This window comes from Heteronotia binoei, chromosome 11 (assembly GCF_032191835.1).
Source record: "Heteronotia binoei isolate CCM8104 ecotype False Entrance Well chromosome 11, APGP_CSIRO_Hbin_v1, whole genome shotgun sequence".
In the NCBI taxonomy this organism is placed as follows: domain Eukaryota; kingdom Metazoa; phylum Chordata; class Lepidosauria; order Squamata; family Gekkonidae; genus Heteronotia; species Heteronotia binoei.
Genome location: NC_083233.1, coordinates 53,187,369 through 53,215,320, shown reverse-complemented (window position 1 = coordinate 53,215,320; position 27,952 = coordinate 53,187,369). Strand labels below are relative to the sequence as shown.

Genomic DNA, 27,952 nt, shown 5'->3' with positions numbered 1-27,952 from the left:
GATCATACCCCACTTGCTGTCTGAAGTGGTATAGCCCAGACTGAAAAAGACAGGTTTCCTGAGTCAGATGCAGAGGTGGGCCATCCCAAAATTGTTGCTGAGGGACACAGATATCACCCACTGAAACAAAGGCCCTGATTGTATTATGCATACCTTTTGCTGGCCACCAAGAGCCCTTCTCGGCATTACCCAGAATGAGACTGTACCAATTCAAACAGCTGCTGGAGTTCCCTGTCAAGCAAGGGAAGCAGCAAGAACGCAGTGGCACAGTTCTAGTTTTGGCACCTGCATCTTCCACCTGACCTTGCCTTTCCTATCTGAAAGGTGTCCCTTTTGAAGCCCCACTGAATCACATGGCACACTGATGGCCGGTACCTCAGCACAGAGGGCCACCATGGAAATGGATTGGGAAGCCCAAGGGCTGGCACTCATTTGCATGTTTGATCTGCACATTGCTCATGCTGTTTGCATAAAATTTGCATGAATGAACTGGACACAAAAGTCTGGCTTTGGAAGGAACTGCTGCAGGAGGCAACTGTTTGAGTGCTTTCCCCCTTTGAAGCTTTTTCTGAAGATGTTTAATGTAAATCTGTTTTCTCCTCATCACCCTCATCCATGAAAATCTCCTGTTTTACCTTCATCCACCCTAGGACAGAGACAAACAGGACCTTTACAGGGTCACTATAAGTCAGCTGTAAGTTGACAGCACTTTCTACCCATGAGCGTGTCTTCCTTGAAGAGCAGCTGGAAGAAATCAGCAGGTGACTTTCTCTGTTAGGTATCACCTACTAGCTGGGACTGATCTGCAGGCAGAAGGACCAGTTGGGCTCCCAAATACATCCCAACTGGTCCTTCTACCTGCAGATCAGTCCCAGCTAGTAGGTGATACCTAACAGAGAAAATCACCTGCTGATTTCTTCCAGCTGCTCTTAAAGGAAGAAGTGCTCATGGGTAGAAAGTGCTGACTTATAGTGACCCTGTAAAGTTTCAAGGCAAAAGATGTTCAGAGGTGGTTTTCCATTGCCTGTCCCTGCATAGCAACCCTGATATTCCTTGGTGGTCTCCCATCCAAGCACTAACCAGAGCTGATCCTGCTTAGCTTCTGAGATTTGATGAGATTGCGCTAGCCTGGCTTTTTTCACTTATTATTTGGCAACCCTGGAATCTGTTACCCAAAGAAATGAAAGGTTGCCCAGTCAATTTGTTTGGCAGTAGATTAATGATTGAGAAAAGAAAGGGCTCCCCCTAAAAAAAACCCTTCACTGCCACATCAAGTGGAGATGCCGACTAATTTAAATAGTTTTTGAAATGGGATTGTGCACATTCATTGAGGAGGATAGGTCTGTCAACAGCTAATATCCATGATGGATAGATAGAACTTCCATTTTCAGAGGCCATGGTTTCCCTCTCAGTAACAGCAATAGGGCAGTGATTACACTGTCCGCTCCTGATGTTAAGGTCCATACCTGTTTCTGGGACAGGAACAATGTATCTGGTCTTGGGTGGTTCTTTGGACAAAGTGCCAACGTGGCTTTATTTCAGAAATAAGATGATTTTAGACTTTTGACAGGTATTACAAGTCAAGTGTGTCCAATTTTTATATTGTTGAATGGGTGAGGCTTGATAGGCTATTGCTGTAGAATTAGTGGAAACTATTTACAGGATTGGAATGTCTGTGTGAACAGACTTTCATGTTTTTCAGTTTGATGCACTGCACATTTTCTAAAGCAAACTGATTTGCTGCATTGTTCTAATCAGCGTTACACTTAAGAAAAAAACTTGTTGACTTAAAGTCCACTGAAGAGGGCAACTCTGCTCAGGATGGCACTGTTAGTATGTTTGCCGCATACCATTTAATCTTGAAAATTAAGTGCTCCAATGCATTTATATATATTCCAAGCAAATGCTTTTTGAGTGGGCAAAGCTGCCCTCTAACGATTGTGAGTGTCTGGCTCTGTGTTGTGACTGGGAGCAGGTTCACACATACCCTCCATAGCTGCCATTGTCTCCAGAGGAGCTGCTCTCCGTAGTCTCCAGTCTCATCACTTCTCACTCTGGGAGAACGCTAGTCCCCACTCATGGACTGGCATCCTCCTTCTTTCCCAGAAGTGTGCAGTAATCTCCAGACACCTGCCAATTGCCAACCCTGGCAAGCCTGCCACTAGGCAGGGTCAATCAGTGGTGAAATGAAGGCATTCTTGCATTCCTCATTGCTGCATGTACACTGGACCTGCAGGCTGATTCACACATGCCTATCCACCTTGTTATTTATTGACAGTCAATAAATTGCAGCCACAGGCCCACATATTGGAAAAGGGTGTGTTTGGGGGCAATGGAAAAGCTTTGTCTTTGTGGCATGGCCTGTTCCCATGCCCAGCTGATACCATTGCTGCACAGAGATCAGGGTGAATTCTCCTGGCATGCCAGGCAAGGTCCAGGCTGGCTCCTAGGCTTGAATGGAGTCCCAGAAACTCCATCAGAAGGAAGAGAAGAGGGAGGAGGACCCACCCGGGGGCTGTGCCAGAAACCGTCTCCCTGTGCAGAAGCACTTCCATGCAAACGAAGAAGGGCTGCCTGTTTGCAAGGGGAAAACACAGGCTGGAGCAGAGGCCCATTTGCATTTGCTGGATGCAAATGAACTTTATTTTTTCCCCCTCCCTGAAGCAGAGGGATGATTTGCATAAGGTTCATGCAAATTTATTCAAAGTCCCTTTAAGTTTTGAAACTGGGAACTGGCAACTCTGCTTGGTACTAAACTCTTCTCCACCCCCCACCCCCTTTCTTCGCTCCCTTTTTCTTTCTGTTTGGCAGGTGACAGATCTGCGGTTGGAATGGTCTTCTGGGCACCTGCTACAAAATTGCTGCCTGCGAAAGAGGGACTGTGCAGAGAAAAGCAGCTGCAGAATTGACCCCTCCCCCCAGCCACCCCCATTCTCGTGGCTGGCCAAAGATCCAAGTCTTCGTCTGTCTGTTCAGAAGAACATTGGCTGGAGGCATGGCTGGAGCCCCCGGTTCTGCCCGTTGGGTAGGAGGAGCTAAGTGGGCATTTTTGCAAAAGCATCCTCAGCCCCTCTGATTGCTATTGTATTCTCATTTATAATTTCTCTAGCTTGCCATATAATTTCCAGCAGGTTGGGTTTCATTTGACCTGGGGCTTAAGCCTGGGGGGATCTGTTTGCTTTGTCAAGGCCCAGCCCTGGGTCATGTGAGGACAACCCAACTCTCCCAGCATCTAACTAAAAAGGAGCTGTTCTCCTGCCACAAGTCCCTTTGAAAGGAATGACAGGTCTCAGATCTCATTATGTCCCTGCAGTTTCAGTGGGGCTTGCACAGGGGAACAGTTTGGCAGACTGTGTCTCCTGGGTTCACCTCTGTAGCCGAGCAGGCCTGGAGCCCTGGGGCTCTGCTTTTGCATTGTCAGTCTACAACCCACAAAGAGCCAGGCCTGTGTATTTATTTCCTCTTGGAGGATAACTTGCTATTCCCTTCTCCCTCTTCTGTCTTCTACTCAGCACAGATCTCATAGGCTGTATAAAATGGCTCACGCATTACACTTAGGGGATGACCTCCAAGGGGTGTGCTGACAAGTAAGCCATTTATCACAGTACTCCATGCATACAGGACTGGAGCTTTTCTCAGGGTTAAAACAGATGAAACAGTGGGAAAGTTGTGACCCGTTCTTCTTGGCATCTTTTGAAGCTAAATTACACCCAGGCTCCCAATGCAGACTGAGACCATATGGGAAGGGGAGGAAGGGGGTTAACGCCAGTGCTGGATTAAACCGTGTGGAGGCCCCTAGGCAGTTAAAATCTTGGGGGTGGGGGGTGGGGGCCTCCCTCGCAAATTATCTGAGTCAGAGTGCCTGCCCTGTCACCCATGGCCCCTGCTGCAGCCTGCAGGCACCTTCTCAAAGGCCACTTTCACAAAGCTGCAGGGGAGAGGCAGAGAGAAGCAAACTTGGCCACCACACCAGGCAAGTTGGGCAAAGAGCGGCTCAGTTGCTGGCTGCATGAGCAGACTCTAAGGGATGCAAGCGGGGGGAAAGCCAGCCCGGGGCCGCTAAAGGCATGGGGGCCCATAGGCCAGTGCCTACTTGGCCTAATTGTTAATCTGGCCCTGGGTTAACCCTTCCACCCCTGTATGCCATTTTGCTAATCAAAACCAGCTCTTATCCCATGCTCTTAGAACCCTTTTGGGCAAAAAAACATGGGCACTTGTCTCTCCCCTCAAAGGGATTTATACCAGCACAAGATCTTCAGTTTTGCACTGCTGTGATTCAGCTGAAATAGACACTAGGAGACCTGTGGCCTCTGCCACAGTGGAAGACATGTTGCACACAAGGGGAAACACAGCATCAGAATCAGTTCTAAGAGGGTAAGAAATGGCGGAGACAGAATCCTCAAACCAAGCAGGAGAATGGCTGTCCTTGGATAAGCCTGCAGGAACTGGTCTGAAATGTGCCTTCAGTCTGGAGCATTACTTGCATATCCAGCTTTGAGCAAGAGCTGCTGAATGCAGGGTGCACTCCCTCTCTTGGGTATGCAGGTGCTGCTAAATCATTTCTTAAAATTCATTTAGCAGATACAGACTCCACAAGACCACCCAATTGTGACCAGTCTGATGTCTCTTTCTGTACTTTGCAGAGACCCTGAATGCTCAGTTTCCTCCACCATTAAAACAAATTTGCATACTTGGCTCATTAGCTTTCCTCTGACTCTTTTTCCCACAGAAAATACTTTAAATAGAAACATCACAGCAGCATGCCTTAAAGCAGACATCTCCCTGGAGCTGGTTTGTTATTCTGCTTCTTTGCATAGCCTCAGTCTTGGGCTTCCCTCAGTACTGTAGGTTGCTGGTTGTGAGAAAGAACAAGAAAAGGCAAAAACCAATGGGTGCGGTGGGAATTTTTTTTTTATTAGACGATTACCCCTATGCTAAGCTACACGCTATGGGAACTTTCTGGCAACATTACTATAAAGATCCCCCTGAAGAAGTATAGGGGTTGTCAAATCTAAAATATATATATTTTCCTCCCACTGCATCTCTCTCTCCCCCCCCCCCCTTTTCTTGTTCTGCTTACTGGGGCAGTCCTCTCTTTTGGACTAGTTGCAAGAAAGCTCTTAAGCCAGGCTGAGTGTGCATTTGCTGCAAAATAGAATATGGCAGCTAATACAACAGAGCTGAAGACAGTTCTGGTGTTCACTTGTTGAATGGGGGGCTCCACCCAAAATGCTTTCATTTAAGAACCAAGAGGAAGCTGCTCATTTTGTGGCTGAGAAGATATGCATGAAAGAGCGTAGGCAAAGGGGGGATTCAGGGTGAGGGTTCAGTGCCCTGTATAACACATCACCCCTCCCACAACGAGAGAGCCAGTGTGGCACAATGGTTAGAGTGTCAGACTTTTGTCTAGGAGACTCCAGTTTGAATCCGCACTCCACCATGGTGGTTGCAGGGTGACCTTGAGCCAATCTTACACCTTCAGCCCAACCTACCTCATGAGATTGTTGTGAGGATAAAAATAAGAGCATGGATTATGTAGGATAGGAAAAGCTCAGGTGCCCTTATTTAAGCTTCCTTGGTAATGTGAGGGCTGGCATCTCCACAGGTTGAATGAGTGTTGGTTTCATTGTTCTTTCAGGATCCTGTGACCTTTGAAGAAGTTGCCATCTACTTTTCCCCAGAAGAGTGGGAGGAGCTGTCCGACTGGCAAAAACAGCTCTACAGGGATGTCATGTGGGACAACTATGAGACTCTTCTTTCATTAGGTAATTTATTATGGTTACCAGCCTCCAGGGGGGACCTGGGGATCCCCAGGAATGATAGCTCATCTCCAGACTACAGTTCCCCTGGGGAAAGTGGATGCTTTGGAGAGGGGACTCTGGCATTATAACACTCTGAGGTCCCTTTCCTCACCAGGCTCCAGCCCCAAATCTCTAGGAATTGCTCAACCTGGATCTGGCAGCCCTATCTTCCATCTCCCACTGGTGGCCACCCTAACTACCCAGCTTCCATTGAATCCTTCTGCTTCTTCTGTTCACTCAATGAATGGGGTGGGGGCTGCACCCAAAATGCAGCCAAACCTCGTCAGGAGTCACTGGGAAGCCCAGAACATTCCAAGGAGATTAATGGAAGTTCCCAGTGGAGCCCTGCCTCTGGCTAAACCACCCAAGTAACTGTTTGGAGCAGTGCAGAGAGAAGGTGTGGCTACCCTGCAAGATCTGAGCTTGGTCCAGAACAGTAAAGGTGCAAGAAAGAAGGGGCACTGCATCCTAGATGAGAGGGGCTGCACCCCAAGACTGAGCCAAGCTTCTGAAGTGTTGCTGCAGGGACTCCGACCTGGCTGGTGGCTGCACAGGAGGGTGTGCCTTGCTTGGGGTGACCAAATACCTTGGCCCATAGGTGGTTTTGCAGGTGGCATTGCACACATTTCCTAGGCCCACACTAGAGCACTCTGAAATGCACAATCCATTTGGGGGGGTGGGGGGAGAAGCTTTCTGAACAAGGGGAAGTTCTATACACATTCATGCCTCCAAATGGCGAGAAATGACAGGGTTGATGGCATGGGAGAGGGGGTGGTTAAAGGAGAAGGTGCAAACATTTGTCTTTACTCAGAGCTCTGCAATGGCCAGGAGATGATGGACAGGTTGTTCCCCCATTTTCCTAACAGGGTTGGATTAACAATTAGGCTCCGGGCCGGCTTCCCTCGCCACCTGGTTTTCCTCCTGCTTGCAGTTCTCTCAGCCTGCATGCGCAACCATCAACTGAGCCACTCTTTGCCCAATTTGCTTGATGTGGCTGCTGCTGGTGTCGTTGCCAAGTTTGCCTCTCTCTGCCTCTCCCCCACAGCTTTGTCAAAGGGGCTTTTGAGATGGAGCCTGCAGTAGGGGCCGCAGGCAGCAGGGCAGATGCTCCAACTCTAATTTGCGAGGGGCCTCCAAGATTTTGACTGCCTAGGGGCCTCCACAGGGTTTAATCTGGCACTGTTTCCTAACCAGGCCTTGCTGCCCCCAAGCCCAACATCATCCTGTGGATTGAGCAAGGGGAGGAGCCATGCACAGGGGGTCTCCAGGAGCCGAAGGCATGCAAGATTCCAAGCCAGGACTTTCCCTGTAAGTAACACAGCAGTGAGCCTTCCTAAGCAAATGATTTTAATCAGCAGGGTAACTCAAGCCCATTGCCAGTAATTTGAGGGTAGGGGGCTGATGGTGGGGCATAAGGACACAGCAGGAGTTGGAAACTGATCCAAAATGGCAAGATTTGATGGCAGGTAATCTAATGTTTGATTGAAATGGCCAGGGCAAAAGATATCTCAAAATAAAACAGTGCGAGAAATTGTCAGCAGGAAAAATAGGCTGTTTAAAACGTCAGCTTAGCAAAAGCCTTCCATGCAGCAGAAGGAGGGATGGAACTGAGAGGCCGAAAAGGGAGGGTGCCAACCTGGAAATGGCCCTGTGCTTTCAAAATATCTTTACTCTTTGACAGTTGTTGAACATGTGGCCACCCCATGCTTGGGACAGCAGCCAAGCATGTCACGAGGTGATGGATATATGTAATCAGGTGCTCTGTTGTGACCTGCTTGGTTCTCTATTGCTGACATGTAACATTTGCATTTCATCTTCTGTGCTGCAGCAGGCAACCAGTTACTGGTAAAGGAGGAGCCCTGTTTCCCAGAAAATCTCAAGCAAGTGTCATGGCATCAAGGACATCCAGAGGCATCTGTGGGGACTTTGAACCATGGAAGAGTCTATGAATTGCCTACCTGGTCAAGAGCCCCTCTTAGTCACTCTGCCATGACTGGGCTGGCTGCCCCACCCCCCTGGCATACTGAACTCCCCTGGCCAAATGGCACCGCGACAGGCAAGCAGCCAGCACCCTTGAAGCTCCATGCAGGGCATTCTGGTGCAGCTGTGGGTGCCTTCTGGCCTGTGCATCTTGCTGTTCCTCAGCCCAGTGCCCAGGAGGAGATGCTGCTAATCTGCACCCAGTGCCAGAAATGCTTCCCTGCCCATTCTGCTCACAGCATCCCCGCAGTGCCACCCACAGGAGAAGTGACACAAGTTTGTCCGGAGTGCGAGAGTGGCAATAGGAAGAGCTCTTCTGCCACTGCAGATCAGCAAAGCCATGTGGGGAAGCAGCCCTGCGCATGCATGCACTGTTCAGCACTTAATGTCCGCCAGAGAGTTTCCAAAGAGGAGAGGCCCTACAAGTGTGGGAAGTGCGACAAGAGCTTCCGGTACGTGCACGAGTACACGTGGCACCAGAAAGCACACGCTGGAGAGAAGAACTACAAGTGCAATGAGTGCAAAAAGGTCTTCCGGCACAAGCAGGAGCTCATGTGGCACCAGCGGACCCACACGGCAGAGTGGCCCCACAAATGTGGCACCTGCGAGAAGAACTTCCGTTTCAAGCAGGAGCTGACGTGGCATCTGAAAACCCACTCGGTGGAACGGCCTTACAAATGTGCTGAGTGCGAGAAGAGCTTCCGGTTCAAGCAGGAGTTCATGTGGCACCAGAGAGCCCATGTTGGGGACCGGCCTTACAAGTGCACCGAATGCGAGAAAAGCTTCCGGTTCAAACAGGAATTCACCTGGCACCAGAGAAGCCATGCCGGAGAGAAAGTCTACAAGTGCCCAGGCTGCGATAAGAGCTTTCGGTACAAGCAAGAATTTATCTGGCACCAGAGAATCCACACCGGGGAGCAGCCCTATCCTTGCGCTTCGTGTGACTCCACCTTCACTTGCAGGCAGGAGTACATGCGCCACCAGCGGCTGCACGATGGGGAGAAGCCCTACCAGTGTCCCCACTGTGAGAAGACCTTCCGCCGAGGCTCCACCCTCATCAGGCATCGGCGAATCCACATGGGCGAGGGGCCATTCAAGTGTGCTCACTGTGACAAAACCTTTGGCCAGAGTGCCAACCTGATCAAGCATCAGAGAATCCATACCCTGAAAAGTGAGCCTGGAGAGAACACAGCAGGATGGGCCGCTTGCTTGCAAAGCTCAGGCCTGCCTGTCCCGCAAGAGGTGGTGAGTGTGGTCAGCCTGAAAACAGTCTCCGTGGGGGCACTTCTCTTGCTAAATCTGCAGGAGCCCAAGCCGGAGAAAGACCCAGCCAGGGAGTCCAATATTTGGGAACCTCAAATGTGAGATAGTTTATATGTTGCCCCCTCCACCACCATCAGGAAGGGTTGTAGTAAATTTGGGCCCATTGGTAGATTACTGGAGCTTTTCAGGTGGATCACCAGATTACAGGCATTATGTATACCATATGGGACTGTATACTAAAGTGTTGGGATGGGTAATGGGGCCACAAGCAGCCGTTGAACATTCCACTGATTGGCCTGCTTCGTTAGGGTGGCCATCTCTTAAGTACTGACCCGTCAGCAGCAGGAGTGAGAAGCTGAAGAAAGCACTTTGGATTTCAATTCCACATGGATCGTGGAGGCAGTCTGTCTCTAAATACCATTGGTGGGAAGCAATTACAAGGGACTATGATCACCTAAAGCCTGAATTTTTTCTCCCAAGAGTATCTGGCTAGCCACTCTTGAAGACAGAGCCCTGGGTTAGAGAGAAGCGTGGCAAAGCAGTCATTTTGGGACATATGCTGTGTTTCTTTGAAATCCGGGGAAGGGTTCAAATGCCTTTGTTTTCTGTCCTATTTAAGTTGGGATGTAGTGGAATGGTAAGCTGCAGTACTGCAATCCAAGCTCTGCTCACAACCTGAGTTCGATCCCCGGTGGAAGCTGGGTTTTCAGGTAGCCGGCTCAAGGTTGACTCAGCCTTCCATCCTTCCGAGGTCAGTAAAATGAGTACCCAGCTTGCTGGGAGGAAAGTGTAGATGACTGGGGAAGGCAATGGCAAACCACCCCGTAAAAAGTCTGCTGTGAAAATGTAGTGAAAGCAACATCACCCCAGAGTTGGAAACGACTGGTGCTTGCACAGGGAACTACCTTTACCTGTAAGCCATATTGCCCTCAAAAGAGGTTGGGGAATTAATAGGTGGGCAACTATGGCTCAAAAGAGATCAAGAATCTATGTATACAGGATACTGCTTCCAGAAATTCTTACTAAATTGACAGAGGACACTAATTAAGTAAAATAATTATGTTTTTATTACAGAAAACTATAGAACACACATACAAGGTAATGGATACATACAACACACATACAGATCTAAGAAAACACATATGAAATTGATAGAGGGGTAACACAAGGGTAAAAACATAGACAGGGTATACGACCTGATCCTGGTGGCTTAGAGTCCAGTCACAATTAGAAGATTCAGACATGCACTGCCACGTGCCATGTCTGTGGGCCCCCTTACTTAGAGTAATGGGGGGGCACCCATCTGGTTCCATGTGCTCAGCTTGAAGAGAGAGAGAGATGAAGCTTTCTCTCTTGTTATATTATTTTTGGAAAAGAAAAGGTCCTCCCAAAAAAGGGGCTGGCTTGTTGGTGGGCAGTGTCTAGTCTATTCCATGTACCTTATTGGATGCCCACCTCAAGCCAATGAGCAGACCTGGCTCTGGTTACCTGATTGGATTTCCAGGTAACAATTGGACAGGGGATGGAATGAAAGGATTAGCAAGTACTTTATGGGTTTTACCTATTGACAAACTACCCTAAACAAAGAAAAGACAGTGGGTCAATTTAGAGCCACATTGTTAACCTACTAACACCATAGCTACCACAATGGGGCTCTCCTGCAGGAGGGGCTTGATTGTCAGCGTCAGTTACTTCCTTGGGCTAATCCTTTTGTTTCCAGGATCTTCTTAGCAGGAACAGTCTTTTGTGATGTGTGAGCATGGCAGGAACTGCTTTTGTGTGGTAGCAAAGTCTTTGTTCAATTTAGGGCTTATTCTGTTTGCATCTGGATTGCCCCACCCTGTGTATGCGACTCTCCTGCTTTACCTTCATGGTTGACCAAGAACAAGATGGAGTCAGGATCCCTCTCATGGCTTCTGGTGAAGGCTGCTGTTAAGGCTGTCTTCCTTGGACAAGAGTGCGGTTCTGCATGGCCTGGCAGATCCTTGTGGAAGCCTGATAGAGTCCTTCTATGCAGGAGGAATGCATAGTTACAGCACTGGTAAGAACAAGCAGGGAGAGAGATCTCTTAGCCAAGCTGAAGTGTTTGTTGCTTGGCGCCACAGAGTAAAATGTCCCTACTGAAGCTGGCACAGTTGCCAAATGCTCAGAACCACACAGGGTCCAGTGCCTATAGACAGTAGGCAAGTGGATATTTGTTATTAATGTCCATATTGAGTTAGTCCCAATATTCTCTGAATGTCCATAGAAGCAGTTTGTCTGAGTTCGCACAATATACGTTCACATCAATAAGAGTCCTGCATTTCTGACACTAGGCCAGAGTTAAGTCAGTCCATAAAAAGATGGAGGAGGAGGGCTTGGGCCTAACATACCTTTAGGGTCTTTGTACAGCTCAAAGCTAGAAAGAAGATCGTGTTCTTCCTCTCCACCTTGGATTTTAGTCATCCCCACCTATAATCAGATTAACCCTGGTCTTCCCTCCCACATACACAAGACCCCAGGACGGTCTTCCATCAGAGTGAGGTTCCCAGTTGTTAGTGTCAGGCTCCCCAGAAGTAGCATTTTGATTATTCTGTAGTACAGGCTTCTGACACATGTATCCTGCCCCTATCCTTTTCATACGTCATCCTTCAAGCTTGCACGCACTTGCTTCCAGACCCCTTGTGGTATGTGCTGGTTCCAGCTCTGAGTACAGATCCAGCAACATTGCAGGGAAAGAGAAAGTGAACCTGCAGAGGGCACTCTTGACTAGCCTAATGGACAGCTTGGGTATCTTGCACAAGACAGTTTCCAAAGCACAGCTGCTAGTTGTACATCCACTCACCTCTGCATCAAAAAGAACTGTGCCTAAAGATGTTGTGAGTCTCAGCTTCTTCAATGGCTGATTTAGCCACATTTCCTTTGTCTTTCCTGGTGTATTGTGATGTTCTGCCAGATCAGATACTTGTGTGTTGTCCTGGACTGTCTCATCTTGACTAAATGCCACTGGAAAGAATTGAAAGGGGCTGGAACACGTTTCTTTCATCCAGGTTCCCCTCCAAGAACTGGCACAGGGGAATCATTCCTTGGGAGTATTTCCAGGACTGGATGAAGATGCCTTGGTTCTGGAAGCCGAGGTCCAAATGGCACCACCATCTCTCCCAGTACAATCCACCAAGATTGTTTTTCTGCACAAGTCCTACTGAAGTTAATGGAAATGGAGTCAGGAGGCTTAACGGTTCATTTCAGTTAAACCGGGAGAGGAGACTGTCTCTGTGGACTGTGCTTCATTGGAGAACTGCCCACACTGCTTCCTTGAATGACCCCCTCACCAAATAATCACTTGAGTGCGGGCTGCCATTGAATGATAGGAGCCTTTTCCAAGTGGTGGGGGGATGCTGGGTCCCTTGGCATAGGCAGCTCTGTCCTCTTCATGCACAACATCCCAAAATTTGCTGACATGGCCAGATTCTCCCCTACTGCACCAGTTTGGATCCTGGTAGCTCGAACTGAATTCTGGCATTGCTATCTGACTCACAATCAACAATGGCTATCATGGATTTCTGTGAAATCCACCAGTGCCGCAAGACTGTTATTTTCTTACGTAAATTAATATTTTAATGTTTAATTGTGTTTGGATAACGTGTCATGAAATATGCAATTTTTTTTAAATTGTGAGGGGGGGGGGAATGAATTGCTGAAAGTGGAGGCCAACCAATGTAACACAAAGTGTGGGATATGTAGGGGCTGCCAATACTTTCTCTCCAGTAAGGTTCTAGAGTCTGTGATGGCCTCATGACAAACATAAATGCAGTAAGAGCAACTCCTCCATCCCTGCATCTTTGAGCTGGGAAAAACTTCACTTGCTGAATGTCTGTCCATCGTGCAGCTTGTAAAAGTGCCAGAGCCCTGCCAGAAAAAAAGAGGCTGCCAACCCTACTTGACGTAAAGTTCAAGGTATATCTTCGTAAGCACGTGCCCTCTTTTTCTCTGGGCAAGTCATCCCTAATATTTGTGCTCCTTTGTTTGGATTTCTCATCTGCTAGTGTGCTGGGAAACAATATTTCTGTCTCTCATTTGCCTACAGAAGGATGCTAAAAGATAGGATGCTGTTACTCTCTCCATTTTACAAGTGATAAGAAAGTGGTTTTGTTTTCCCAAGGGCATCTGCTGAACCCTTTTGCAGAAGGGCCTTTTTGCATGTAGTAGATCTGTTTCAAACAGGAATTGTTCTTGGTGGGTTGAGCCTTATGTCTCAGATCCATTTTCATGCCCTAAATGGCACATACAGCCCTGAGGCTTCAACTCCCCAAGGGCCTTCTCTCTGTGTCAAATAGGGTTGCCAGCCTCCAGATGGGGTACTGACTGCTTCTTCCATAATTTCAGGTATGATTTTTTCTTAAGCTGCCCTTATAAGCATATACCCAACATCAGGACTTAAAAATTCTTTGTCCCTGTCAGTTTCTATTAAGGAACATTGCAGATATGCTGGGAAGTGACTGAGGGAGCTTAAATTCATGGAAACTCTGGCTTGTCATTAGGATTACCACCAAGCCTGTAGAAAATAGTCTTGCCCGTTTAATGGAGGCTTAAATCTATGGAAATGGGCAGCTGAAACTTTTTAGGACATGGAGGTAAATAATATGACTGAGTAAGTAACATCTTGTTATCTCTCTATTAAAGGGCTAGAACTTTTTTCTCATAGAATCACAGAATTGGAAGGATCCAGACAGGCCATCTAGTCTAACCCCCTGCTTAATGCTGGATCGACCTACAGCATCCATGACAGGTGTTCACCCAGCCACTGCATAAAGACTGCCAGTGAGGGGGAGCTCACCACCTTCCACGGTAGTTGATTCCATTGTCAAACAATTCATTATGTAAAAAAGGTTTTCTCAATATCCAGCCTGGTACCTATCCTCTGCTGCCAACAGGAACAGCTCCCTGCCCTCCTCTGACAGCCCTTCAAATACTTAAAGAGAGCAGTCATGTCCCCCCTGAACATTCACACTGAACATTTCCAAGTCCCTCAGCCTTTCCTCATAGGGCTTGGTCTTCAGGCCCCGATAGTTCTCCAGACAGTTGGCAACCCTTCTTGGCTTGTTGGGCTTGTCATTCCTTGTTAGTGTATCCAAGAACTCTGTCAGTATTTTCTTCCAGTAGCACTTAGAAGGAAAGCTTGGCTTGGCATGGCATGCCAACTGAGGTTCTGGGGTGCTGGTTCACCACTATTGGTCTTCTCATTGAATTTCTGAAGCACCCCAGGCCTAGGAATGATGGTGCTTCTTCATAAGGAGGTGCTGTGCCTGCACTGGCAGCTACTGTAAGCAAAGAAGCAAGGGGGTTGAGGCAACAGTGTCAAACAGAGGAAAGGGTTCGGCTGGAGTGGTAACTGGAAGAAAAAGGTAAAATATAGTAATTTAAAACTTTTGATTTAATGACACACAGTTTCTCTTAGTGAGACTGTGCTGTTTGAGGTGGGGACTTTGTCTTCTGTTTTTGCCTGTGAAGGTGCCTGGTGCATTATTAAATCTATATTAATATGAAAAATAAAATACTTTTTTGGGAAAAATTATGTCCAGTGCATGAAATGCCATATGGCCCAAGAAAACTTACACTAGCAAAAACAGTCTTTGCTTTTCCTACTATGGCTCATTTTTTAAATGAGATGTATTGGGGTCTAAGTTCCCAGGCGACTAGGACAACTAGATCCACTAATGACAGATCCATGGAGATTGGTTATATTAACTTAAAGGCCCTCTGTACATGCTCACAGGTCTTTACTTGCCAGCCAGTAGATTCAGACAAGCTGATGCTGCTAATTTGTAATTCAAGAAGTTGAGTTTCTTGAATTACAAATTAGCAGCATCAGATTTTACATAATTAATGTATGGGATTCATTGCTACATGATATGATGATGGTCATTAAATTATATGGTTTTAAAAATAAAAAGAGACATACTCAAGAGGCGGGGACAATAGCTATAAAACTAAACAGAATGCCCAGGAATAGAGCTGAATACCAGATGCTGGGGAGAAAAAAATGATGGGTAAAGCTTTAGCTATCAGTCATCTGTTAAGATTATAATAGCCCAACTGGGGGAAAGGGGGTGATTCCATAATATACAGGATGTAGAAAGCCAGTGTAGTGGTTTAAGTACCACATTAGGATTGGGAAGACCTAGGTTCACATCCCCACTTGCAATGATATTCACTGGGTAACAATGGGCCAATCACAATCTCTCAGGTTGACCTACCTCACAGGGTTGTTGTGAGGATAAAATGGAGGAGGAAAGACCCTGTACATTACTCTGAGCTCCCTGGGAAATTGACAGGATTCAAATGCACTAAATAGATTAAAGGTATTGGTAAGATACCAGCAGTTTTATCTGTATTCATTTATGCTGTTTAAAAACCACACTCTTTGAGATGACAGGACTAGATGATTTCTTGACTTATATTCATATGAATGAGGAGTGGCAGGCCAGGTATGGTTGGGTTTTGAAGCAAATTACTACATTCCTGCTTTCTATCTGGAGGTGGCACTCAAACTATTGAACTGTGCATTAAAGCATTTCTTAATTTTATCTACTAATGGGCACAATTTCAGAAGAGGACCTGGTTTCACCTACAGTAGCCACTAATATGCTTCTTTTAAATTATTCTTGTCTATTTGTGCATTAAAACCAGGTGTGGAGAAACCACCAGCATTTTTGTGAGGTCAGCAAGATGAGCGCCTTGTCTAAACACTTTGGGTAATTTTGTAGCAGTGTTAGTGTTAATGTTTCATCCTAGCAGCAGTTGAACTTCTCATCCTTTCCAACTATGTAGGTTGGGTCTTTATATAGAATATATAAAGAAATGCAATGTTAGTTCATTCTTAGAAGAAAACTCTTCCTGTATCCCCTTTCACAAGTAATGCTTAATATTTTTTTTCACATCTGATTCTAATATATGTGAACTATCTCAAAAATACTCCCCCACCTACTGATAGATAAGGTGCACTTTTTCCAAATTAGAGACACATTGAAGAACAATAACTCTCACGGAGACACAAAAAAACCACAAGGTGGCCTGGCAAAACAAATGTCTATCTGGTTCCTTAGGTTTGCTAACTGGTGCCACCCCTACCTATTAGGGGTACTGTAGGAAACATTCTTTCCCAGTGCCAATGCAAAAAGTGTCTTGTGTCTTTGAACATCCAGACCTGTCTACCCTTTAACAGGATAGCATGCACCTCTTTTTCATTCAATTCTGAAAAGAGCTGTGACCTTGCCTTGGATATATCCCATCTGTGTTGCGCTGATGAAGAAAACATGCTAATCATAAAGAAAATACAACCTTCCCAGGATTGTATATCCACCCAAATAGCCTTTATCAGAGCTATTTAAAAGCCTGTGGGACCCAACCCATTTCCTCTGTGGACTTGCTACTTAGCCCTTGCACTGGACTTCCCTCCAGTTGCTGACAGCAGCTTTTCTGCTGGCCATGAGAGCCGAATGCAAGCAGGAAGCATTTAGAAAAGCAGAGAGCTGCTGGTCAGTTGGCAGGGTTTCAGCAATTCAGTTATAGATCATCAGCAAGGGAACTCCCCATAAAACTCTTACCCATCTTTGAAATCTTGTCTCCAAGCAACAATTTAACTTGACCCTGCCCTTGATTTCAGTGCCAAAGCCCAGTCCTTGGGAACACCTCTGGTAACAACAAACAGGAAGTTGCCTCTGAGTGTGTGCAAACTATACTTCCCAATAGCTAGCCCCTAGCGCCTTACAAAGTTCTTGGAGCTGAACATCTAAGAGTGTGCCTTTCTGGATGGAGGGCAGTGCTTGTTTTTACAAATTAACAATTTTCAAAAAGTTTTATTGGTTTTAAAAGAGAAGAGGGTTAGGGAATGGGATAAAATGAAAAAGAAAAACAATACATTCTGGTATTATTTTGCATAGGAATACTTTCAGAAAAACTTAATTCTACAATATTTTCATTACATGGATTGCCCCCTATTATTTTGTCTCCACTGCACAGAGTCCATTTTCAAATTTTATAGTATAAACCTTTTGTTAAAATTGTCTAATAATTTTGACAACTCCAGTATGGATAGATTTTATAATATAAAATATGGGGGAGGGGGGGGAGAAAAAAATAAGTTCACATCAGAGAATCTTAAGAGTCTTGGTTATCTAACCAGGCATAAAATTTCCTCCAATATTTTCTTGCTGCTTCTTTAGATTTCCCAGCTAACAGCTGGGACAAGAAGTCCAACTCTGCTGTTTCCAGAATTTTTCCTACCTTGTTTTTACAAATTAATTAACTGAGCAAAACTCTTTCTTTACTTCTCTCCACTGAAATCCATAACTATAGTAGCAATTGTTACCAGGTAAGTTACACATTTACACTCCTTGGAAGCGACCTATATCCCAGGACAGGAGCAAGAGCAAAGGGCCACAAGAAAACTGCAGACCAGGGGAATTTGGGGCACAAGGAGCTCTCAGGTGGTCAACAAACAGCCAGACAAGTGAGCTGCAACTGGCCCTGAGTCAGTGCTCTGCTCTGCAGTGAAGATGGAAGGGAGCCCTTGAAGCTGGGCGGGGGGGAGGAAGGTTTATGCTGCAGCTTGTTGACATTTACTTATTTAGGCATTTTATACCGTTTTTCTCCCCATGAAGGAGCCAGAGGAGCTTAGAACATTGTTCTCCCTTCTTCCATGTTAGCCTTATAGCACCCCTATGAAGGAAGTTAGGCTGAGAAAGTGACTGGTTCAAGGTCAGCCAAGCATGATTTCCATGGCAGAGCAGAGATTGAAAGCTGGGTCTCCCAGCTCCTCGCCTGACACTTTTCCCATTGCAGCAGAGGTGGGGGGGGGGGCTCTCCATTCATTATTCATTACATGCAATGCCAGCTCCAGGATTGGGGGAGGGGAAAACATTTTTATTAGCCCTCCTTAATGGCGGACGAGTAATTCAAGAATTCTCCTCCTGTCACCACTTTGGGGTGTGTTCTGTGCAACGTTAGAATGTCCATGCTCTGTCTTGAGTCCTCTGGAAACCCAAAACCCTGGCTGCTTTCTAGAGTCAACTGTGTCTGCACATCTGTCCAGCTTGTTTCAAATATGAGATATTTATTCATGTCTAGCGTCATCTTACACTCTCTGTGGCTTACAAAACAATGAGCAATAAGTCATCAAATACAGGCCATACAACTGACAAGCCAAAAAAGAATTCCACCCTAAATCATGATGCATATCACAATTCAAACAATAAGCAGCATTATTTCACATTTGTTCCAAAGAAGTCAAGGCATCGTCTATTGTTGTTTGGAGATTCTTGGCCCTGGAGCAAAAGCTGGAGTTGCACTGTAAAGATCTGTGGCTCTAGCACACACACACTGAGAGAGAGAGGGGGGGAGGGAGGGAGGGATGTTTCCAGAGGCCAAGCTGGAGGGGAGGCCTTCAGACTGCTTCCAAATTACCTGCTGGGCAGTGCCAAGGAAGATGGGCCAAGGCAGAACCTGGATGGGGAAAACAGAACTTCCCCCTTTCCCATAAAACAAGCTGTCAGGGACACCCAATGAATTTTTTAAAAGTTTTATTTTTAAACTTTATCAGTGCTGGAAGGCAATGTCAGGGGAAGGCCTTGGTCTCTATGTACTGTTGGTTGGCCCTCAAGGACAGCTAGTTGGCCATTTTGTGAAACAGGACACTAGACTAGATGGACCACTGTCTGATCCAGCAAGGCCCTCCTTAGGTCTGGGGCAGAATCAAAGTGGATAATGAACAAAGTTTAGCAGAATATGCAGTATACTGGTTTCCCAGCAAGCAAGACCTGCAAATACTTCTTGACAGAGTTTTGTTCTAAACCAGCCAAAAACAAATATCCATAGTGCAAAGGAAGATACCTAGATGTTGTTTTACTAGTTGCTCAGTAACTTACCAGGCAGTTGGCACCTTAGATGAGTAGAGGCAACCAAATCTAATTTATTCTCACCCTGCTCTCCATTTCCTTGTCAACACTGAAGCATTTTTAGCAGCAGCTGAAGGAGCAAGATAACCCCAGCTCCTGAATCAATCATAGCCATTTCCTAACTCACTTTGGCAAAGCCATTAGAGAGATTTCCTTGGTTACCCTCCTTCAGCAGGGAGGACTTGACTGCTCTGACAGGGTGGGTGGGGGTGAATGGACCGGGTGGCCTTGCTGTTTTGCTCTGAGGTGCAAGAAAGGGTCACTGCTCTGTAAATAAAAAGAAATCCAGAGCTGCTCATTGATAATGGGAGAGAAAAATCAGGGAGAAAGTTGACACAAACTCTTTGCACTGCTGGTGTTCCAGTGGGGTGAGTGGTTATCTCTGGCTTGCAAAGCTTTGGCTCAGGTCAGAGCTGGGGAGAGGAACTTGCTTCCCAAAATTTAAAAATTCTTATCAGCACATTTCAATTCTAGATATTCAGCCAATATCCTGTAAATTTCAAGGTGACTTACAAAAAAAGTAAACAATCACAGCAAGTTTAAAAAGTCAAGCCAAATAAATAATACAGATGAATTCAAACCAACCTCCACTAATATGAACATCCTAGATGGCAGACCAGCTATCTAGACAACAATTGGGTCTTTGCTAGTTTTCTGAAAAGCCAAAGGAGTTGAGTCTGTTTACCTCTAGATATCTTAATCCCTGGTTCCCGCCTCCCTGTTTGATCCTTACAACTCTGTGAGGCAGGTGAGGCTGAAAGAGTTTTGTGGCCAAACAGGTCACTATACCAAACTGACACTCTGAGGACCTAACCGTATGTTACACAATCCTCCTCCCCATGTTTCCACCCTGGTTCTTTCAATCAGATGGGCACTGGGGGTTCTGGAACTTAATTCAAGTTCAAATGGAACTCTTGGGAATTTCATTCACAGAAGACCCAGCACACATCTAGTAGACACAAAGGGCATTGGGAAGTGAGCTCCAGAAAGAGAGGACAACCGCCAAAAAGGCCCTGTTTGACAGCTAACAGTATTTGCCATCAGTACTTGATGTTTAACTGTGCTTGCCTGTTGACATGGAATGGGGTACACAAAGAGGTGCTGTTCCATATCTGTCACTTTGCAGCAGATGAGATTGCAGATTTGGCACCTATCAATCTTTTTCCCCCCTTCACATTAAAAATTTGAAAACCAAACTTGCACATTTTGTGAAACATCGTTTCTCTTCTTTTCAAGACAACACGGAGTTTGTGATCAACTTGGATTAGCAACAGAGACTAAGTAAAATAAGGCTCAAGGAAGATGTGTCCATGTCAGGTCAGGATGCTGCAGTCTCAATCTACACTTGCCCTGTGATGCTTGAGGACGTAGTTCTCCACAGCTGCTGTGTGGATGCAGAGAAATCGAGTCTGGACTGCAGCACTGATGAGGAGGTGCTCTCCCACTCCCACCAGTTTCCTGAGCTGAAAGGGCTCTTGGGGATAGTTTTTGCTCCATTGATAGGAAGTGGTTCCCCCTGGAGAAAACAGCAGCTTTTGAGGGTAGGCTCCATTACACCCTGCTGAGGTCTCTCCCTTCCCCAAACCCTGCCCTCCTCAGGCTCCACCTCCAAAGCACTAGAAATTTCCCCACCCAGAGCTGACAGGTCTGCATTTGACTCTGTAATGATTTGAATTTATATATGTGTGTTCCTTTAAATGTTCCTCAGTTGCAGTAGAGAAAGGGGTGCGAAAGAGGGGGAATGAGTGAGTGAAGTGATTGGTTGGTGACTGAGAGAGTGTAGGTGGAGCTAAAAAGTATGTTGTGGAGAAAGAGAAGTCAGCAGTGAACTCTAAGCAGAGTGACAGAGCAGTTAACAGTCAGTTGTGGTCAGTCTGCAGTCTAGAGTCCGAGAAGCAATCTTCTGATTATAATCCCATACTGCTGCTGTGAAACACACTTAGATTCTAGAGAAGAAAAGTAGAATACTTTGAGGACATATTATGGGCTAGATAGAGAGCCAAAAACCTAATATTGTCAGAGCAGTATAGGGATGTGAGAGACAGAAGCTGTCAGAAAGTTGAGTTAGGAAGGAGGATTTGAGAGTGAAAAGTGTGTGAAGTGAAAGAGTGATACCTAAATCAGAAATTATTATTCACGTAAGAATTATGCTATAAAATCTTGAAACCAATCTGCTTATTGTACAAATAATTGTTTTGGTCTATAATTACCTGGAGTCCTATGATATTAAATTGTAAGGGTCTCATGTAAGAGTCTCATGTAGTCTAACGAAGAAGCCTTAAGAGCTTGGGCACAATTCAGTTGGGAATGTTAAATAAAGTGTTTGGAATTAAATTCCTGGCGGCAGCATTACATACATTAAGAGGGAAGTCATGACAGACTCACTAAAAATAACCACAAAACAAACTGCAGTTCTCTTTGGTTTTGGGAGGTGGTGGTGGCAGAAAACTCATCTCTTCACATGCTTTCCTCTATCATTGCTTTTAACAATCAGAATATTTAGTATATTTCAAGTGCTCAAAATGCTTACAACAATACAGCAAGGCAGAAGTGCTTTGAACATCTGAAGAGTACTGTATAAACACTAATGACCATGTACTCTTGTTTGCTGTGGCAAGAGTGTGTGTGTGTGTGCGCAAACGTAGTTGTGCTTTCCTTCCTTAAGGGGTCAAAGTTGGCAGCATCTGGCTTTCGAGATTAGAGCGAAGGGTGCTGCTCCTCTGTGCCCTCCTTTGCATTTACTTCTATATAAGGTGGGGCACTCACTGCAGATGGAAGTCCAAAGGAAGCCTCTTAAGTGTTTATGCAGGTCTATCCTCCCCTGACCCCTCCAGCAACACAATGGCAGGAAGACTTGGTGGGATGTTTCCTCCAGCTCTTTTCTTTGTATCTAATCTCTGTGTATGTCTCTCTCTCTCCTTTCTCCCCACTCAGTAAGGAGGATTAATTAAAGTTCTTTTTCACCTGTGCCAAATGCTTTTTCTGATTAATGTTGTGCTAGCACCTGGGTTTTGGCTATTGTGTAACACAGAGTGTTGGACTGGGTAGGCTGTTGGCCTGATCCAACATGGCTACTTCTTATGTTCTCTTATGTTCCTAGCCATATTTGCTCCTGAAGGAGTAAAGTCTATCCAAATATCACTGCTTGAACTATTCCATTTTGTCAATCTCAGCTGTCCCCACCTGGAAGGAGGGCTGTATTTCAGAGGTAGGATACCAGCTTCAGCCCAGGTTATCTAAGCAGGTAACAAAGATGGAAACATCATTGCCTGAGAATGGATTAGGGGAGATGTGCCCAGCCTAGATCAATAGGTTTCAGACTTTCAGTTTGTCTGGTCTGCAAGAGGAACCACTGAATATTGGCTAAGATGCCTATTCATATGTTACAGGATGTATGTGTGTGCATGTATTTGTAAAGAAGAGCCAACCTGTGTCCACTTTAGAAAGAAGCCTGGAGATCAGTACCTGGATAAATGTGAGGTTTCTATCACACATTCAGCTGTATATTGATTGAATGTAACACAAGAATAATTCAGCATACATACAAAGAAAAATCAAGCGTACATTGTATATAGATTGCACACACATTCACTGCAGTTTGTGAACAGACAAGATTGTACACATGTTCACTGTAAATTATGAACAGGGCTGGTGCTGTTGAGGATTCTGAGTCATGTTCTAGAAATACACTCATTTCTATTGGACCACTTGGAAGACCTGTTGGGCCCTATTGCTGCCTTCTGTGACCAAAGACTATGATCCAAATGCATTTGAATGTTTCAGAGGAAGATAAGCTGAAGTGGGCAAGTTACCTCTCAGGGATACTTAGAGAAGCATTGTGTGCGCATGCACACATACACACACATACATAAAGCTGCTTTATACTGAATCATCAGACCATCAGTCAATCAAAAGCAGTATTGTCTACTGAGACTGACAACAGCTCTCCAGTGTTTTAGGATGAGATCTTTCACATCACCTCCTGCCTGGACCTATAACTGGAGATACTGAGGACTGAATCCTGGGACCTTCTGCATACAAAGCAGAGGCTTTTCCACAGGTCCAAATTAACTTGCTTAGCCTCTCAAGGCAAAGACCAACTTAACACTTCAAGTGTGTGTATTCCCACTGCCCTGAAAACACATTTGTCTGAGAGATCGCTCATTTGAGTAACATTCCTTGAGAGATACCAGACTGACATGGTTAAGAGCAGAGCCCTCTCAGCACTGGCACCTTGTTTATGGGTTGCGCTCCCTTAGGAATCTAGCTGTACAGGCTTCTTCTTGGCCTTCATTTGTTCTATTTTGTTCCACTGAGCCTCCAAGGAATGCACGTTGCATTTTTTTGCAGTTTTAATGTATATTTTGGAATGCTTTTTAATACATTATTTTAACAGGATTGTTTGTGAAAGTCAACAGCAACCTTGTGGATCACGTTGAGGAGGAAAGGTCATAGGTGAACAATGATTTGGTCATATATTACTGATCATCTAATAGAGGAAGTCCTGATAAAATTCTCGAGGGATGCCAGGGAAGGGATGTCCTTGGAACAGTTTGGGAAAAACTGGTTGATGGACATATCTCCCAGATTCTCATTGGAACACCATCTTTAAGGTGGTCATTGGCCCTGCAATGTCAGTGTTAGTTCTACTTTATAGCTTGCAGGTGTATACAAAAGTCCTGTCTTCATTACAGAACTCTACCTGTTTCATACTTCAGTGTCATGTAGGGTTGCCAGGTGATAGCAATCAGTTCACCTGCAGAAAATGGCTGCTTTGGAAGGTAGATGCTGTGGCGTTATACCTTGTTGAAGTCCTGCCCCTCCCTAAATCCCACCCACCTCAGGCTCCATCCCCATAATCACCAGTTATTTCTGCCAACTCTAGGGTCAGGATTTCCCCCAACCAAGGAATCATGGGAACTGTAGTTTGGCTAGTTATGCCAAATCCTTTCCACTCTCAGAACCATAAAGCCTGAGAATGACAGTCAAATCTGTTTACATTTGCAATGTAGTGCAAATATGTCCTGGTTGTTTGCCAGAAAGTTTGAATAGCAGGCATCTTTTTAATGGGGGGAGGGAGAGAGAGATTTGGGGTTTGCTATTTGGTTTTGGTTGCAACTGAAAATGTTTTTAACTATTATTGTAAACCATCCTGAACCACAAGGAAAGGTGGGAGATAAATATTTTAATAAAAATAAAATAACATACATCTATTGCTGGAACTTCAGTGGTGCAGTGCAGGGATAAGAGTGTCAGACACTGATCTTGTTTTGAGAATAAAATGGATGAGAAAACAGTGTTGTAAACAAATTGGGGCCTTCTCTGGAGAGGAAAGTACAGTATAAAGGAATAAATGCTTAGCTGGAAAATGCAGTCAGTTCTGGAAGAAGGTATACAGGGCAGACTGGTGGGTCACACAGATCCATATTCCATGAAGCTTCCCATCATTCAACCTTCAACTTCCTGGACTGGGATCTATCTGTACACTGTAATGGAAATGGAAAAACAAACAAAACCCCTCAATGTACAGAATTACTCTTTTCCTCCACCCTCACACACCTGAGAATATCATAATCACCTATAATATTTAAAGAAAACTGTAAAACAAATCCAGCAAAAAAGCTCCCCAATTCCATTTGCTTTAAATACTCTTAATAACGCCACAGCTTTTGAAACTTCCCTTAAATCTCAGACCACAGATCAGATTTTACTAACGACCCCAGTCACTCAGAAGAGAATAATAAAATAATAAAATGATGAAAACAATCTAAAATTAAATGCACAGATTTACAGCTCTAGAAGGTAAGATAGTCAATCTCAGACCAAAAAATGCAAGTTTGTTTGGGGAGCTGCCCTTCCCAGGCCTTTCCAAACCCCCTCCCCACAACAGCTTTTATTGGCTCCAACCAGTGAGAGAAAATGTCAAGATACAGTAGAAAAAAAGCACCTGCCAGAGACAAGAAAAAATGTGCATGGGAACAGAGTACAGCTTCATTCCCAGCCTAGCCTTACCACTTGGTGGTGGGGTGGGGCGGTGGGGGGGAGAATGTCAGAGACTTCAGGCCCACAGCTGGCTGTTAGAGTCCCCTGACAAATGCAGCCTTCTGTAGCTCAGCCAAAACTCCCATTCCTGACCTTGTCTGTCGCTTACTTGCATCCTCTTCTTGAGTCATGGTCAGGGGCAAGGAATAGTAAAGCCCTGACCAGAACAGCTTAAACTTAGAGAAGGAACCCTGATTAATCAGACCAAGAGGCCATTGAGTCAGGGATCCTGTTTCTCACCCTGATCAAACAAAAGCTTCTGGGAAGCTGCAGGGAGGGCATGAAAGCTACATGTATCATTCTCCTGGGGTTGCCAACTTTCATGTGGTGGCTGGAGATCTCCCAGTATTACAGTTGATCTCCAAGCTACAGAGATAGTTCACCTGGAGAACGTGGCTCCTTTGAAAGGTGGACTCTATGGGGTTAAACCCTGTTGAAGTTCCTCCCTTCCCCAAACCCTGCCCTCCTCTAGCCTCATCTCCAAAATCTCCAGTTATTTCCCAACCAGGAACTCACAATCCTATTCTGTATGTCAGCAGCCATTGCCGGAGCACAACTTTTCAGAGAGAAACATATACAGACAGGTCCAGGTGGGCAGCCGTGTCAGTCTGAAGCAATAGAACAAAGTTGGAGTCCAAAAGCACCTTTATGACCAACAAAGTTTTATTGAGAATATAAACTTTTCTGCGCTAAAAGCACACTTCATCAGACAATAGTATGGGATGGAATTAGCAGTCCTATAGAGAGAGAGAGATTGGGCAGTGAACTGGTGTGCAAAATAGTGAAAATGTTTTAGCAGATTAAAAGAATTACAAGTAGTAAAAATGTTTTTAGCGGATTAAAAGGAGTTGCCAGCTCCAGGTTTGGAAACTGGGGATGGAGCGTGGGGAGGACGGGGACTTCAGTGGGTTACAATGTCACTGAGTTGACCCGCCCAAGCAACCATTTTCTCCAGGGGAATGAGTTGTAATTCCAGGGGATCCTCAGGTCCCAACTAGAGGCTGGCATCCCTAAAAAGGAGTAGGGTGTGCTAGCATTACAAACTGATTCAGTGCAATCTGCCCCAGTTCAGGGTTCTCAATAACCAGGGCTTTTTTTGAGCAGGAATGGAGTTCCAGCTGGCTTTGTATCAAGAGAGGTGACCTAATATGCAAATGAGTTCCTGCTGGGCTTTTTCTTCAGAAAAGCCTCGTGTGAACCAGTGGTGACTTTAGGAGGTGTGGCCTAATATGTAAATTAGTTCCTGCTGGGCTTCTTCTTCAGAAAAACCCTGTGTGAATCAGTAGTGACACTAGGGGTTGTGGCCTAATATGCAAATGAGTTCCTGCTGGCCTTTTTCTAAAAAAAAAAAGCCCTGTCAATAACAATAAGATATCATTCTCAACAACCGACGATTTTTCAGCACTGGAATATCTTGCATATCCCAGAGGCATCTGCTCAGCACAAGGACATTGTTCTTTCATTAATCAATGCCCAGTTCCTCTTTCCTGTTTTTTACTCTATCAAGCAGCCTAATAGCCTATCAAGGTATTTCCCCACCTTTTCCCCACCAAAGCAACAGCAGTCATTTTAAGATCCTGTGTGGTGTAGTGGTTAAGACTGGTGAACTCTAATCTGGAGAATCAGGTTTGAATCTCCACTCCTTCACATGAAGCCAACTGGGTGACTTAGGGTCATCACAGTTTTATCAGAGCTCTCTCAGTCCCACCTACCTCACAAAGTGTCTGTTGTGGAGAAAGGAAGGGAAAGGAGACTGTAAGCTGCTCTGAGACTCCTTCAGGTAGTGAAAAAAGGGTTATACAAACCAACTCTTCTTTTTTTTAAGTAACCAATGAGATTCAAACTTTTTATCTTGGACCAATCATGTTACTTCCCATGTCTAGCTATGGGACTCTTCCTCATAAAAAGACCATCATGGGTCAGTGAAAAGTGTGCCAGGTTTCTCCCACTACCTGAACACCTCTGCAACTGTGTTACAGGTTCCTCCCCCCGCCTCACTTGCTCTGTGTGTTGGACCTCTCCAAATCTCGAAACCCGGATTTCACATTGTATATCCCTTCCCTCCCTTTTCCTTTTTACAAGTGCACCCTCTTGTTGGGGTGTGTGTGTATGTGATTGCTTAGGGAATTAGTTCTCAGGTGCTCAGTGTAGGTTCTTCACATTTTTATTTCGCATATAATAAAATTGCCTGTGTTTACAATCACTCTCTCACTCTCTTTCTTCCTAATTTTAATGATGGGAGGGATGTGGACAGTTTAATGGTGGAATGATCATCACTTTCTCACAGTCTCTTTCTTCATTTTATTTTGAGGTATCCCCACTGAGGTCTGCCTTTGAAAACACAGACTAACAAGGTCCTGTGTTATTCCTTTCTGGAACCCTTGTTAAAGCTAATTTCCCCTTCTCTGGGTCCAGTTTGGGTAACAATGCGGGGAAATGGTATTGTTCCCGGAACGGGATCCCTCCATTCTAAGAGATGTTTTGCACTGCAGGGGGACTGTTTTGACTGCTGCGGTGGAGCCACATTAGGGTCACCTAAAGAGACCAAAGAGGTCAAAGTCTCCCGTGGGCTACAGCCCACAAACAGGATGCAGCTCTGCATTAGCCAGCCTTCCGCTGCCCGTCTTCAGGAAGATGCCCTTGAAAAGGGACAGCACAGTCAGAGGAAGACCCTGTGATTAGTTAATTCTCTGTGGAAGGATGAGGAGGAAGCTCAGACTGTAAACCAACGATGAGGCACTTGGACAACAAGTCTTGGTTTCGTGCATAGGGCTGGCTCACAGAGGTCTGGAACTCTCTCCATGGCCCCACTGGAGCACTTAGACATCCACAGCGTATGTTATTAACCAGCCATTAACTAATTAAAAACCCTTTCTTTGTTTAAAAAGGAGACATCCCCCCGTCAATCAGGAAGCAGAGTGCTGGTTTTTA

General features: G+C 45.4%; 1 protein-coding gene across 2 annotated transcripts; it reads left to right on the top strand.

Annotated features, from left to right (window-relative positions):
- Nucleotides 1-2,895: 2,895 nt before the first annotated feature.
- LOC132579581 (zinc finger protein 454-like) lies at nucleotides 2,896-9,320 on the top strand. Of its 2 annotated transcripts, none has more exons than XM_060250045.1 (4): nucleotides 2,896-3,025; nucleotides 5,639-5,765; nucleotides 6,996-7,109; nucleotides 7,633-9,320. In XM_060250045.1, the coding sequence occupies exons 1-4, from the start codon at nucleotides 2,996-2,998 to the stop codon at nucleotides 9,144-9,146; spliced, it is 1,785 nt and encodes a 594-aa protein (XP_060106028.1). In that variant the 5' UTR covers nucleotides 2,896-2,995; the 3' UTR covers nucleotides 9,147-9,320. The 2 variants fall into 2 exon arrangements, with proteins under 2 accessions (XP_060106028.1, XP_060106027.1); XM_060250044.1 differs by having other exon boundaries at nucleotides 7,630-9,320.
- The last annotated feature ends 18,632 nt before the right edge of the window (nucleotides 9,321-27,952 follow it).